Source organism: Camelina sativa, chromosome 9 (assembly GCF_030686135.1).
Source record: "Camelina sativa cultivar CO46 ecotype springtype chromosome 9, ASM3068613v1".
NCBI lineage: Eukaryota > Viridiplantae > Streptophyta > Magnoliopsida > Brassicales > Brassicaceae > Camelina > Camelina sativa.
The window spans coordinates 39982272-39994695 of NC_141888.1; the positions used below are offsets into that span (position 1 = coordinate 39982272).

General features: G+C 36.1%; 3 protein-coding genes across 7 annotated transcripts; 1 reads left to right on the forward strand and 2 right to left on the reverse strand.

The window, feature by feature from the left end:
• Nucleotides 1-1179: 1179 nt before the first annotated feature.
• LOC104714053 (tryptophan--tRNA ligase, chloroplastic/mitochondrial) lies at nucleotides 1180-5147 on the forward strand. Of its 2 annotated transcripts, none has more exons than XM_010431289.3 (13): nucleotides 1180-1523; nucleotides 1646-1733; nucleotides 1950-2015; nucleotides 2167-2379; nucleotides 2666-2737; nucleotides 2945-3057; nucleotides 3183-3204; nucleotides 3301-3366; nucleotides 3777-3833; nucleotides 4170-4216; nucleotides 4331-4412; nucleotides 4546-4635; nucleotides 4817-5147. In XM_010431289.3, the coding sequence occupies exons 1-13, from the start codon at nucleotides 1330-1332 to the stop codon at nucleotides 4955-4957; spliced, it is 1251 nt and encodes a 416-aa protein (XP_010429591.1). In that variant the 5' UTR covers nucleotides 1180-1329; the 3' UTR covers nucleotides 4958-5147. The 2 variants fall into 2 exon arrangements, with proteins under 2 accessions (XP_010429591.1, XP_010429592.1); XM_010431290.3 differs by having other exon boundaries at nucleotides 1974-2015.
• Nucleotides 5148-5453: 306 nt separating this feature from the next.
• LOC104714054 (nuclear poly(A) polymerase 2-like) lies at nucleotides 5454-10420 on the reverse strand. 4 transcript variants are annotated; one of them, XR_015566927.1, is made up of 12 exons: nucleotides 9884-10314; nucleotides 9713-9790; nucleotides 9284-9391; nucleotides 9033-9095; nucleotides 8797-8958; nucleotides 8366-8479; nucleotides 8203-8265; nucleotides 7785-8114; nucleotides 7543-7707; nucleotides 6429-7393; nucleotides 6138-6184; nucleotides 5454-6027 (listed from the first exon to the last, which is right to left on the reverse strand). XR_015566927.1 is itself a non-coding variant. In XM_010431297.3 (12 exons), exons 1-12 carry the CDS (start codon nucleotides 10031-10033, stop codon nucleotides 5997-5999), a joined length of 2277 nt encoding a protein of 758 aa, XP_010429599.2. In that variant the 5' UTR covers nucleotides 10034-10420; the 3' UTR covers nucleotides 5454-5996. The 4 variants fall into 4 exon arrangements, 3 of the variants coding, with proteins under 3 accessions (XP_010429599.2, XP_019085141.2, XP_019085140.2); XM_010431297.3 differs by having other exon boundaries at nucleotides 5454-6024; nucleotides 6429-7397; nucleotides 9884-10420; XM_019229596.2 differs by having other exon boundaries at nucleotides 6429-7397; nucleotides 9884-10420.
• Nucleotides 10421-11559: 1139 nt separating this feature from the next.
• LOC104715958 (uncharacterized) lies at nucleotides 11560-12420 on the reverse strand. The gene is made up of 2 exons (XM_087467173.1): nucleotides 12298-12420; nucleotides 11560-12207 (listed from the first exon to the last, which is right to left on the reverse strand). Exons 1-2 carry the CDS (start codon nucleotides 12414-12416, stop codon nucleotides 11580-11582), a joined length of 747 nt encoding a protein of 248 aa, XP_087323299.1. The 5' UTR covers nucleotides 12417-12420; the 3' UTR covers nucleotides 11560-11579.
• Nucleotides 12421-12424: the final 4 nt, after the last annotated feature.

Below are 12424 nucleotides of genomic sequence, written 5' to 3' on the forward strand. Positions count from 1 at the left end.
AAAAAATTAACTCTGGACTATTTCTACATATAAATAGAGTTGGTTTGCAGCGGTTTTGTTGACTACATTTATTAAGTATGGTGTATTGAAACCATGATTTTTGAGGATTCTATGAGATTTAGAAATTTTGGAATTTTGATAGATTTTAGGAAAGCTAATATGATTTATTGTAAAAAAATTTCAAATCCCACCTAAAACCATGAGATTTGGATTGATGTAGTTTTAACTAAACAAATCATTTCAAATCCTCCAGAATCTCTAAAAGTTATTAAAATCCAAATCCACAAACTATTTTGAATAACAATTGATTTTAAAATATATTTTTAAATATTTTAATAGACTTTTTTTTTTGTCAACCATTGGGCCACAACTGGCCGATCCATCAACCATTAGACTTTTTAAAATTCATGATTAAATAACATAGAATTTATAATTTTTACATAAAACTGAAAATGTCAAGTTGAATACACCCCCGTAAAAATAGAATATACTAAACCATTGATGGATTTGTCCATCCTGACCGTTGTCACTATTCAATTTCGATTAACTTTTGTTTTGGATCAAAACTAATATAAAGGATATAAATAGTTATAGTGATAACTGATAAAGGCGAATAAATCTATCTGTGGAAAAAATGGATTTATCTACCTAGACACGCTAAATTTGTATGAGTACTTAATTATTGAACAATACTTGGGTTCACCCCTAAGAGTCACTCCCTTGTAAAATAAGGAAATAAAATTTGTATACATTATTATAAAATAAAAAAAACTTAAACCGTTCTTTAATAAATCCAAACCGACATATATAAAATCTAAACCCTAACTATATATCTCATTTGTGAACCCAAACCAATATATAATTTCATTCTACTTGTAAAATATAAACCCTAACCATCTCATTTATGAATCCAAACCGACATATAATATCGTTCTAATTGTGAAATCCTAACATCTCATTTGTGAACCCAAACCGACATATAATTTTGTTCTACTTGTAAAATCTAAACTCTAACCATCTCATTTATGAACCCAAACCGACATATAATTTCGTTCTAATAGTAAAATCTAAACCCTAACCACTTCTTCATTTGTAAACACAAACAAACCGACATATAATTTCGTTTTAATTGTAAAATCTAAACCAAGTACGTAAATGAATGTTGACTAAAGCGTTAATGTTTTTGCTTGGAAAGGTTGAGATTGTGGTTTTGACTTTTGATGTTAAGCCGTGTGACCATCATGGACTCAAAAACCCATCCTTCCCTTTCATAAAAAAACCCAATCTTCTCCTCCGAGAGAGTGAGTGAGAGAGAGAAGAAGGACGAGGATGGGGCACGCCACGACTCTCTCTCAATTCCTCATCCTCTCTACCTCAAGGTTCTCTCGTATCGGGTCTCGCACTAGGTTCCTCTCAAAACCCACCCCTCTCTCCGGCTCTTTCTCTCCCATTCAGGTCACCGGACAAGGTTTCCGATGCTGTTGCTCTGCCGCCGCCACAGAGGACACTTCTCCTTCTGTCAAGTATAAAAAATCTTGCCTTTACCTTACCTGCTTGCTCCTAGTTGCAATTGCTATAGGTCTGCATTCTCAGTTAGAAATTTTTTTGATTCAGTTATTGTCTACTTTGATTCTCCTCATGGTAGGAAACGTGTGGTCTCTGGAGTTCAGCCTACAGGGTCAATTCACTTAGGAAACTATCTCGGAGCTATCAAAAACTGGGTTGCTCTTCAGGTTCTTTCTCAGTCAGATAAGCATTACCATTTGCAACATTCATCAAATTTATATACTTTGTTGTAAAGTTGAAGGCTTTTTAACAAATGGATTCAGTTTCTTGTAAAGTTAAGGGCTTTGTAGATGGTGTGATGTAAAGTTAAAGACTTTAGGAAAAGGATTCAGTTATTATCTTTTCTGGTTGCTATAGACTTTATCTTTCTCTCTTTGTTTCAGGCGTTTTGTGTTATATGTTTGCAGGATACATATGAGACACTCTTTTTCATCGTAGACCTTCACGCGGTATAAATTGTCTACTTTTCAAAAGTTTGTTTTGGGTAGTATTTCTCTTGCAGTCTTTATTTATATCGTTCTTAATCTATGTAGATAACACTTGCAGTCTATGTAGTATTTCTCTTGCAGTCTTTATTTATATCGTTCTTAATCTATGTAGATAACACTTCCATATGATACACAACAACTAGGAAAGGCAACTAGGGATACTGCAGCACTTTATCTAGCATGTGGTATTGACGTTTCTAAGGCTTCGGTATTTGTGCAATCTCACGTCCGCTCTCATCAGGAGTTAATGTGGCTTTTATGCGCATCCACACCTATTGGTTGGCTACAGAAAATGATTCAATTCAAAGAGAAATCACGCAAAGAGGTGCTTATATGGTTGCTTCTTGGTCTATAACATTTGTTCTATTTGCATCGTTATGTGCTTCAAATAACTAAAAGGGATACCTGCCTAAAACTTTTTTAAGGTTTGTTTTTGATTTCTTAATGTTACTAGTTATTAAAAGATATGCAAAATCTTCTAATGTTGGGCATAAGCACAGGCAAAACATAGTCAACTTAGTCTTTTTGCTGCAAAGCTGTGTCTTTTAAGGTGATAGTAATATACATATAGGATTCTGTTTACTAATTCCATTTTCATCCTTTCTTGGCAGGGGGGTGAGAACGCCAGTGCCGCTTTGTTAATTTATCCTGATCTGATGGCTGCAGATATCCTATTGTATCAGGTGATGCTTTAAAATAGTGAGTCTGATCTATAATTTTTAAATGAAGAAGGAACACTGGTAATATAATGATCTTATATAGCTAAGCTCATGCCAGAGTTTTTCGGCCAACTGTCTTTGGGATTGTTTCATTGTTCTGCTAAGAAGTGCATGTGAGATAACCAGTTTGTGATTTGCTTAATTCTTATACTCTGCCGCATCCCTCTGCAGTCGGATTTTGTCCCTGTCGGTGAGGACCAGAAGCAACACCTAGAACTTGCCCGCGAAATTGCACAGCGTATGAATAATCTATATGGTGGAAGGAAGTGGAAGAAGCTCGGAGGGTATTATATTTTACTCTGTGCAGTTAGTATGATGACTATACCATTTAAACAAGTCCTTATGATCTATAATTTCCCCTTCATTTGTATTTCCTTATCCATATAACATTGTTGGATTTCATTTCCAGGCGTGGTGGCTCGCTCTTTAAGGTGAGATTTTCCAAAGGCTTTTTTTCTATTCTCTTTGTGTGGCTTTGTGGGTTTATCTCTGGTGGTTAATCATATTCAAATTTATCTTGTTTGTAGATACCAGAACCACTCATACCACAAGCTGGAGCCCGTGTAATGTCTCTTACTGATGGTCTTTCCAAGGTAAATTGTTATCATTCACAGCTACTGTAAGGTTTCATGTCATTGATTTTTCTTTCTGCATCAGCAGTTGCATCGCCATAGGTAAAATAAATGAAAAATTGGAAAAGGTGAACATAATTCATAAACTCTACTGAAAAAATATATTGAGGTTAACCCTTCATATTCTTTAACATCTGAGAGACTTGTACTACTAGCTAGCCTGTTTCTTTTTAAGTTTCTAGATAAGTTAAAGGATTTACACACTTCTGAGTTCTGAGATTTGCATCCCTAAGTGGTCTGAATAGATTTTGTCGACCTCAGAAGATCGTATGAACCAATACAAATTTTGGGCTTTGCTTATTGCTGTAGTCAAATGATTTAGAGGAATTTCCTACTTGTTGCTGAGGTCGTACTGTCATGTAATTTTGTAGATGTCCAAGTCTGCACCTTCTGATCAGTCCCGGATCAATCTCCTTGACTCAAAAGATGTAAGTAAAATGAAGTCTCTGATGTCTGTAATTCATTTGAAACAGCAGTTTCTCATTGAGCATGAATATGGTACACCGTTCACCATTTCCATGAACGTTCTGGCGTCCAATTTACTTAATTTTTCTCTGTGACAGCCGGTGCAACAATTCACAATGACATACAACTCACAACATATTATTCATGTGCCATATGTTCTTAGAGCTCATAAAATTATACTTGCCTGGTGATTCATAATGAACACACGTATTATTTGTTGAAATCTGTGTCAATGTTGGTTGTATTTGTTCTTCTGCTACTAAATCCATTTCTCATCCCTCCTTTCGAAAACTGTGTAGTTGATTGCAAACAAAATAAAACGGTGCAAGACAGACTCATTTGCAGGGTGAGTGCTGGTGATATCGTTGAAAATTTCCTTGCAATGCAAAGTTTGTTTCTTTTTTCTTGTTAAAGTTGAGAAATCTATTTTAAAACTTTCTGTTTCTTGCTGTTTTAACAGCCTTGAGTTTGACAATGCTGAGAGACCTGAATGCGACAATCTCCTCTCAGTATATCAGATTGTTTCGGGCAAGACGAAAGAGGTATGGAAAAAGAGATAATGTCATTTACTCTAAAGATTTGGGTCACAGAGATGTTTTCACATGTCATTTACTCCCTTGGCCACAATAATTACTTACGGAGATAATTGGTGAACACATTTTTAATCGGTTGCAGGAAGTGAAGGAGGAATGCAAACATTTGAGCTGGGGTACATTTAAGCCTCTTCTTGCAGATGCTTTGATCGAACATCTTAGTCCAATCCAGGTCTGTGAAGTCAAAACCTTTAACCAATCCAATGTATTTTTTCGAGTTTGTACCATTTTGTCTCATCAAACCGTAGAAAGAAAAATTGAGGTGTTTTTGCAGCTTCATTAGTAAATGGTTAGAAGGGCATGTCATATGCATAAGTTATGAAATATTTGGTTTGTATATATTTTCGTGTCAGGCCCGTTATCAGGAGATAACAGCTGAACCAGAGTATTTGGACAAAGTTTTGGCAGAAGGTGCAGACAGAGCCACGGAGTTAGGGGATGTTACAATGCGCAATGTGTACCAAGCTATGGGTTTCTACCCGAGGAGGAGATAGTGCCAATGGATATTTGTGGTCGGCCGTTTTTGAAGTAACAAGAAAAGAGTAGAGTTACATCTGCGACATATTTGTTGAATCTTGAGTTTTGATTATTTTTTTGCAATTACCGTGATCTCTCGAAGTTTATCACACTCTGTATTAACCCTATTGATCAACCTTTGCTTAAAAGTCAAAACAGATTGGTGCACTTTGCTTAGTATGTAACTTTGCTTTTAGGCTTACAAAAAGCATCCACCAATTAAAATTCATTGTTACTCAATTTGTTACAGAATCAACACCAAAGAATTCGTTCATCAGTTTGACCAGTTCAATTACCTACGTCACAGTTACTTGCATAAACCAGAGAGACAGGGGATACATTCAGATAAAATTTGGTGATTAGAGTTGGGTCAATCACGTCCTTTATAAAAAGTCAGGTAAACATTCTTCTATATCTAACCTCACGCAGACTGAATTACTTAACAACGAGCAACAATTAGAAAGAAGGCGATAATTTTATGCATAGAATCGTATAACATTGAAAGATCCCAAATGTCAATACAGAAACAAGAGTGAAATAACCTGAATAGGCACTCAGATACACACAGATACATTAATTCAGTTGCCCTGTTCTATGGTTATCTCAATGGCTTCTTCTTCGAAATCTTCCATCTTTCAGACAAAAGCACAGCTCCGGATCTTACCTAGAGCATAGTATCGAACAATGCTTGTCTTTTGCATCCCACACTCATTATTTAAGCTCACTCTTCCCAGAGTTTGGATTTTGGATACTCACAATCCCACCAAGAAGTATTCAACAAACACATTATTTAAAAAGTTGTTACCATTTTTTTGTTTTCCTTTCTTCTTTTTTTTTTTTCTTTTCCTTTCTAAGCGTCTAGTATTCATAATTAGGTGCACTTACCAATAGTGTCGAGTTCTGAAGCTGTCGTCCAAAGTAAACACTAGGTTGCTCTGATTCTTGTTATTTATTTTTGTGTTTTTTCTTTTAATTTTTCTTCACTTCCAGCTGTCGTTGCAATTGCGGAGACCTCTCTCACACTATGGACTTCAAGCTCAACCTCCTGCTGCTATAAAAAGTACCAAAACAAGAGTAAAAAGAGATCATGGTTGGCAAAAAGCAGTAATGGGTTGCAAAAACACATGCCTCATCATTGCATTCTGCAAAGATTCTGACCTAGCTCTTGCTTCCAGCTTCCCCATCCCGCTGAACAGAGGATTTGACTAAGGCACAATAAAATTTACAAGGAGAGAAGTCAGAAGTGATCTGGGAAGAGAAGACAACCTAGTTTCAAAAGACAATGAAAAGTATGCAATAATACAAACCAGCGACCAAACGCAGAAAATAAAACTACAGACAAAAACCCCTGTAAGGCTGTAACAACCCATAATTACTATGCCCAGCATAGACATATTTGCCAATTTGTTACGGTTCTTATACCATAATCATCGAACAGGAAACACTAACCTCATGATCAAAATTCCGCTCACAGTATCCATTCAGCAAAACCTCATCAGCAATTTCTCCCGACTTGGTTTCCATCTCAACCTTATAAACATCCTCTTTTAGATTCTGTCGCCTTGGAAGATGTTGACTGTCACTGTCAGTGTCATTGATTGATTCAGAGCCCATATCACAAGTTATTTCTTTATTCAGCCCACCTTCACACGCTAGCACAGCACCAGGGTTAGGTCTTACATGTTTTCCTACAGGCCTAGCCAGGTCATGATAACCTTGAACTAGAGTTTTATCATCTACTTCCAGGAATTGCTCGCTACCAGAGTTATGCTCATTTTTAGAATACTCTATAAGTTCAGTGGTTTTATTAATAATTTTTTCAGCCTCAACTTCCACAATAGGAAGACTTCTAACACTGCAAACAAGATCTCCAGTTACTAAGCATTCAGCTCTAGAACCTGGCACAATGCCAATCTGAGGAGTCCAACCAGAAGTGATAGCACTGCTTTCAGGAGAAACTACATCCACACTATGTGGACTACGAGATGCACGCTTCTCATATTTCTCTGGCCTGGTATCCTTAGTTTCATTATCGTTCTTTCTCTTCGCATAACTCTCAACAGAGTTGGACAAAGAACCAACGCCCTCCTCACCAGGTACTCTGCATTGTTGATTATGGTGCCTTGGTTGACGAGACCTTTTATATCCATTTGGGAAAACAAAAGATGGAAGCTGTCGTCTTCGAACATGAAAAACATACACATCCATCCCAGGTCTCCAAAACATATACATGTTTACCTCTTGCCTGAACTCGTCCACTGTTCCACGTATATCAAACTGCTGACATTCTTGGCCACCAAATCCGTCTGCCCTCTGCAAGCCCATGAAAAAGGCACAATGTCGAAACTGCTTGGAAGTGTCCACATACTCATTTGGTTGAGGGTGGCACATTAACATCCCATTTGTGTCTCGTTCTATCTGCAATATTTGATTTAAAAAAAAAAAAAAAAACGAGAGAAGAAGAACCCTTAATTGTTTATATTAAGTAAAAAAAATGGAGAACACATTGAAGACACGGAAGGTAACTCCTCAACATCAAATGAACATAAGGATATATATCTACCTTCAAGGTCAGCTGCCTGAACCGTGACTCCACCCAACCTTTCCACGCCAATAAATCTTCGGCATCTGCAGCTAGTACATCAACCTGAAGGTAGTTTTTATATGCCTCAAAGAACATATATTGCTCAAATAAGGACCTCCAGTGTTGTTTATTTAACTCAATCTCCTGCATATAAAATTACTTAGCAACAGGATCCTGGATAAAAAGTGTTCATAACAAGATCGGGGGTTTTGCTCCCTAACCTGACAGATCGTGTTACCAAACTGGAATTGCTCTGTCATAACACGAAGAGTGCTTTGAGATACATTGTAACTAGAATTCATGCATGGGTACGCAGGAGTTATTATTGGCATAAGATGATAACGGTCACGATGATTTTTTCGTGGGTCCCAGACAGGAAAGCCAAGCTCATCTTCTTCTATCGTACAAAGCATGACTGGATTTGGCCAGCGCCATTGAGTATATACTCTAAAAAATCGAGAAACCAACATACTAGGAATAGCATTTGGATAAAGCTGGCACAGGCGTGCAACCAGAAGTGCCCAGTTTACACCACCAAGAAATCCAGTAACCTGCTCAATATAACAGAGATTACAAGAGCTTTTATCTAAACTTAACATATTTTCAACAGAAGTAATATTCAGAAAGACACAACCTTACATTTGAATAAACCCCACGCTTTTTAGCCCAGTACTTTAGGCATCGTAATGTTGTCCGGAAGTGCTACATTTGCACATAACATCAGATATGACTTACATGATTTATTAGTCTATAACCAAAAAAAAAAAAAAAAGAAAGAAGAACTGGCATACAACGACTTTACCTCGGAATTTGGAACGAGTTTAAGAATCTGATCAGCAACCCTACAACCATTAAGAATGCGGACAGTTTGTTCATCCACGTCACACAGCACAGAAGAGTTGGAAATATCCAGATCCTGTTAATAAATTGAATCCAGAAAAACACGGGATCTGACTCAGTAAGAACTTGGCGAGAACTCAGCTCAGTACTCATATATAAATCAAGCCTGTTGGTGCTAATATGACAGTCCCACATCTCAATGTACACTACGGCTAACAGTATCTAAAAAGAAGTTTCTTTGATATCTCGACCACTCTTGGAGGAAGTCTATGACACTAAACGTGACAACATGCAATACACAAACTAAAAACCACCATACGAAATCCAAAATAACATAACGGTATCATAACACCTCAAGTTTAGCGGAAACTGGAAAAGCTATACTGATGTTACCTGTGGGACAACTAGAAGCGATATGCTAGCATACAGAAGATCAATTGATATTCCTTGGAACTTGAATTTCATAACTGGGACATGGGCATCGGTAACAGGTTGAAGCTCAGTCACTTCTTCCATTTCAGCCAATATACCACGCAAGATAATGAAGAAATCCTCCTACAAAATTAACCTGTTAGCAGCTAAACTACATACCAGACGTTTACATCGGTAAGACGTGATTCAGTGGTTACCTCTCTGTTAACATAAGATGGGCCAACACACAAAGTATCAATATCAGCCCCAGGTCCGTGTACCTGCAAGTCAACAATTCAAAATAATTCATCCTCAAATACTAGTAATGTACACACAAATACAACACTGCTTCTCTTGATTTCAGTAATTTTCACAAGGCTCAACGGAAAACCTACGATCCAGATAAGCCATAACCTTTAAACAGTAAGATACAATCAAACATTTTTCGTTTAACTTAAAAAGCACTTACTCCAAGTCGGTAAGATCCAAAAGTGAAAATGACAGCATTTGCGTCCTCCACCATCTGCTCCGTATAGCCTCTCTGCCGAGTTAACTGTTTCACCCAGTGTTTTACAATCTATACAAGACATTTGAGGAATAAGTTATGTTAGATGAAAAAAGCTAGTATTGTAAACAAAACTGGACCACCATGAAGGCACAGTAAAACACCGTTACAAGCCTATACAACATCGAAAACTAAAGCAGCGAACCCCAAAATCTACATTCCGGTAAAATAGAGTAAAACATCAAACCGCCTATATATCATTATGAGTTGGCATGGCCATTCAGATAAAAAAGCCAATAGACATTGAAGGCTTTAACTACACAATTACCAACCATTTTGAAAAGCTGATATATAAATATTAGAACTCTTAGCATTATCAAAGTGCTTATCCACCTGATCAATGCGCACCAGAACTTCCTCTCTTCGCATAGCTTCTTCCTTGTTCTCATAGAGCCCCTCATCAACCAGGAACTTCAGAATCCGATCCAAAAAAAAAAAAAAGAAATCAGCAAAAACGTATGTAACCTGGAAACAGTTTCTCATCGGAAAAAACACAAAAGATACCTTCTCCAGTTCGAAATTACGCTTAACATCAGCCGCACAAGGACCAGCAACGGAAAGTGGTTTCGTGATTCCATAGCTCTTAAGAAGAGCTTTTACCACTGGTGGAGAGGAACCAGAACCATCGTCGGTGCGTTGTTGAGTACTCACCATGACAAAACGCGTAAACACCAGGGAAATCTTAAGCGATCCCCAAGCACAAGAGCAACAACATTCACCTGATTAAGCATACAGATCATGATCATTTCGGAATCTAACGGAAGAAGGAATCATGGCGGAAGGAGAAGAAAAGGAGGCAAAAGAGGAAAGAAACAAAAAAAAAAGTGATGAGAGGGGGGGGAGCGAGAAAAGCTCAAAAAAAACGAAATCGGAAACCCTAAATCGAAGGATAGGGAAAGCCTTCGACTAGAAATTTCAAAGGAGAGTCAAAGAATGAGAGGAATTTAATAATAATAAACGGATTAAAATCGATTTGACCAGTTCAAAGGAGGGACATGGGTGGAGGAAGCTAGTTTTTTCGTGTATTGGTTAGTGGAATTTAACTGATTTTAGAAATTTATTTTGAGAAAAGGTATTTTGTTATTAAATTTTAACTTATTAATTATGATAAAAAAAATAAAGAAGAGTAGTAACACTACATGTTTTTTTTTAGTCGTTTAAACTCCATATATTACATCAGAGTTGAGAATACTCTTTTTTGAAGAGAGCGGGTAAAAAACGTCCAACTTACATGGCACAAACAGAATCCGTGATCTCTTGCACATTTTGCAAAGTGACCAGCAGCAGAAGTATTACTACTACAAGGAACATATCTTATAATCAACGAAAAAAAATAAATCCTTCTAAGTTCTAATACATAAAATCCACTTTAGCTCTGTCATAAAATTCTTCAAATCTGTCATATTTTAATGTATTTTATCATATGTACGGATGAAAATGTGTATGTTAATATACATAAATACACTAAATTAGCATGCACAACTTAAAATATATGTATAATTTTCTGTACACTTAATAAACTGTATGGATTACATTTGTATATTTTATAAGTTGTACATATAAAAATTTATGAAATTTATTTTACATAATAAAAACAAATTGTCAAACAAAATGGATATCAAATAATTGATGTAAAAATATAGAATTTTCTATACCTTAAAATAAATATATATCGATTAGTATTTATTTATTAGATTCAAGGAATAATGTAATAAATCATAAAAATATTTAATTTTAATGGCATACTTGTAAATAAAATGATTTTTTGAGGGTCAGAAAATAATGGAATAGTGATTATTTTGCAAATTCTAAATAGTAAATGTACTCAATTGCCCACTATGTTTCAAAAATATACTAAAGTGCCAAAATTCTCAAAATATACTTATTAGTTTTTGTCCATAATTAATTTGTGAGAAAAAAGTGTATTAATTTGTTTTAGAAACTAATAATTATTTAAAAGAATTTATTAATCTAATATTTAATTTACATTTTTTTTTCTTTTAATGAATAATTTAAAAATGATTTTAAGGCCAATAACATTTCATGTAATTTTTTACCCAAAAAAAATTGTAAAAATAAAATCAATCGATCTAAGAAATTTACTCTTAATAGGAAAATTAAAAATGATTTTAAGGCCAATAACCTATAGGTATTCTTCCCTTAACATCTAATAAAATCAATCGATCTAATAAACTCTGGTTCATATGCGTAAAGAAGTAAGGCGACGAGAGCAAGCAACACGACTTGCTTCGTTCAAAAGAGGCGTAAACAACTCAAGAACTATAGTCTTATTAGGGTTTATCATTTCCGGTGACGTTGTTTCAAAGAGAGACTTCCAAAAGTGCAAAATCTTGGACTCTATAGCTTCTCTCGCAAACCCATTCGCCTTTGATACATCCTTGACATAACTCAAATTCTCCTCTAGCGTCTTAAGCTCTTGTTTGTATCGTTCAACACCAGAAGGTTTCACTAGACCACCAGTTTTGAGAACCGAAACAATGCGAGCCAAAATTCTGACTCCAAAAGCAAAATAATAGGAGGACATTTTGAATTGTTCCCATTGGATTGATTTGCCACCATCATGATAAACTCCATTCTTGGGTTTGATATATGTTTCAAACACATACTGAATAACACGGAACACTCTTCCTACCACCGGACCGTCAAAGTTTCTCTTCCCATCATATTTGAATAGCCAATAACAGAAGACTAACATAGAACGTATGTCATCAGATAATAGGAACATTGCTTCAGCCAGAAAGAGAGAGAGCTCAACTCCTAGTCGTACAGCCTCCTCTTTCTGCTCCTGCTTCTGCTTCTCTTTCGTCCTGCACAATTTGTTTTTTTTTTTCACTTTGTAACCGTACCCGAGTAAGAAAATATATATTTTTCTAAAGGAAATAATGACGATCACTAACCCTAATGTGTACGGAGAATATCTAGACTTTGCTAATTTCTTGTTGTGACGGAGAACTCGGCCAGTCATGGACATCGATTGCAATTGGTTCGTGATGTCCGACATGTCAAAGGAACTCATCGAAAAAG

What these genes read in the sequence shown, in the direction of transcription:
- LOC104714054 (XM_019229595.2), bottom strand. Translation starts at nt 10,033, where the DNA reads ATGGTGAGTACTCAACAACGCACCGACGATGGTTCTGGTTCCTCTCCA. An exon ending in CGCTTCTAGTTGTCCCACAG is followed by an intron (nt 8,480 to 8,796) that starts GTAACATCAGTA and finishes ATTTATTAACAG; the next exon opens with GATCTGGATATTTCCAACTC. An exon ending in AGCGGAATTTTGATCATGAG is followed by an intron (nt 6,185 to 6,428) that starts GTTAGTGTTTCC and finishes ATTGTGCCTTAG; the next exon opens with TCAAATCCTCTGTTCAGCGG.
- LOC104715958 (XM_087467173.1), bottom strand. Translation starts at nt 12,416, where the DNA reads ATGAGTTCCTTTGACATGTCGGACATCACGAACCAATTGCAATCGATG. An exon ending in TATTCTCCGTACACATTAGG is followed by an intron (nt 12,208 to 12,297) that starts GTTAGTGATCGT and finishes CAAATTGTGCAG; the next exon opens with GACGAAAGAGAAGCAGAAGC.
- LOC104714053 (XM_010431289.3), top strand. Translation starts at nt 1,330, where the DNA reads ATGGGGCACGCCACGACTCTCTCTCAATTCCTCATCCTCTCTACCTCA. An exon ending in TCATCGTAGACCTTCACGCG is followed by an intron (nt 2,016 to 2,166) that starts GTATAAATTGTC and finishes TAATCTATGTAG; the next exon opens with ATAACACTTCCATATGATAC. An exon ending in AACATCTTAGTCCAATCCAG is followed by an intron (nt 4,636 to 4,816) that starts GTCTGTGAAGTC and finishes TTTTCGTGTCAG; the next exon opens with GCCCGTTATCAGGAGATAAC.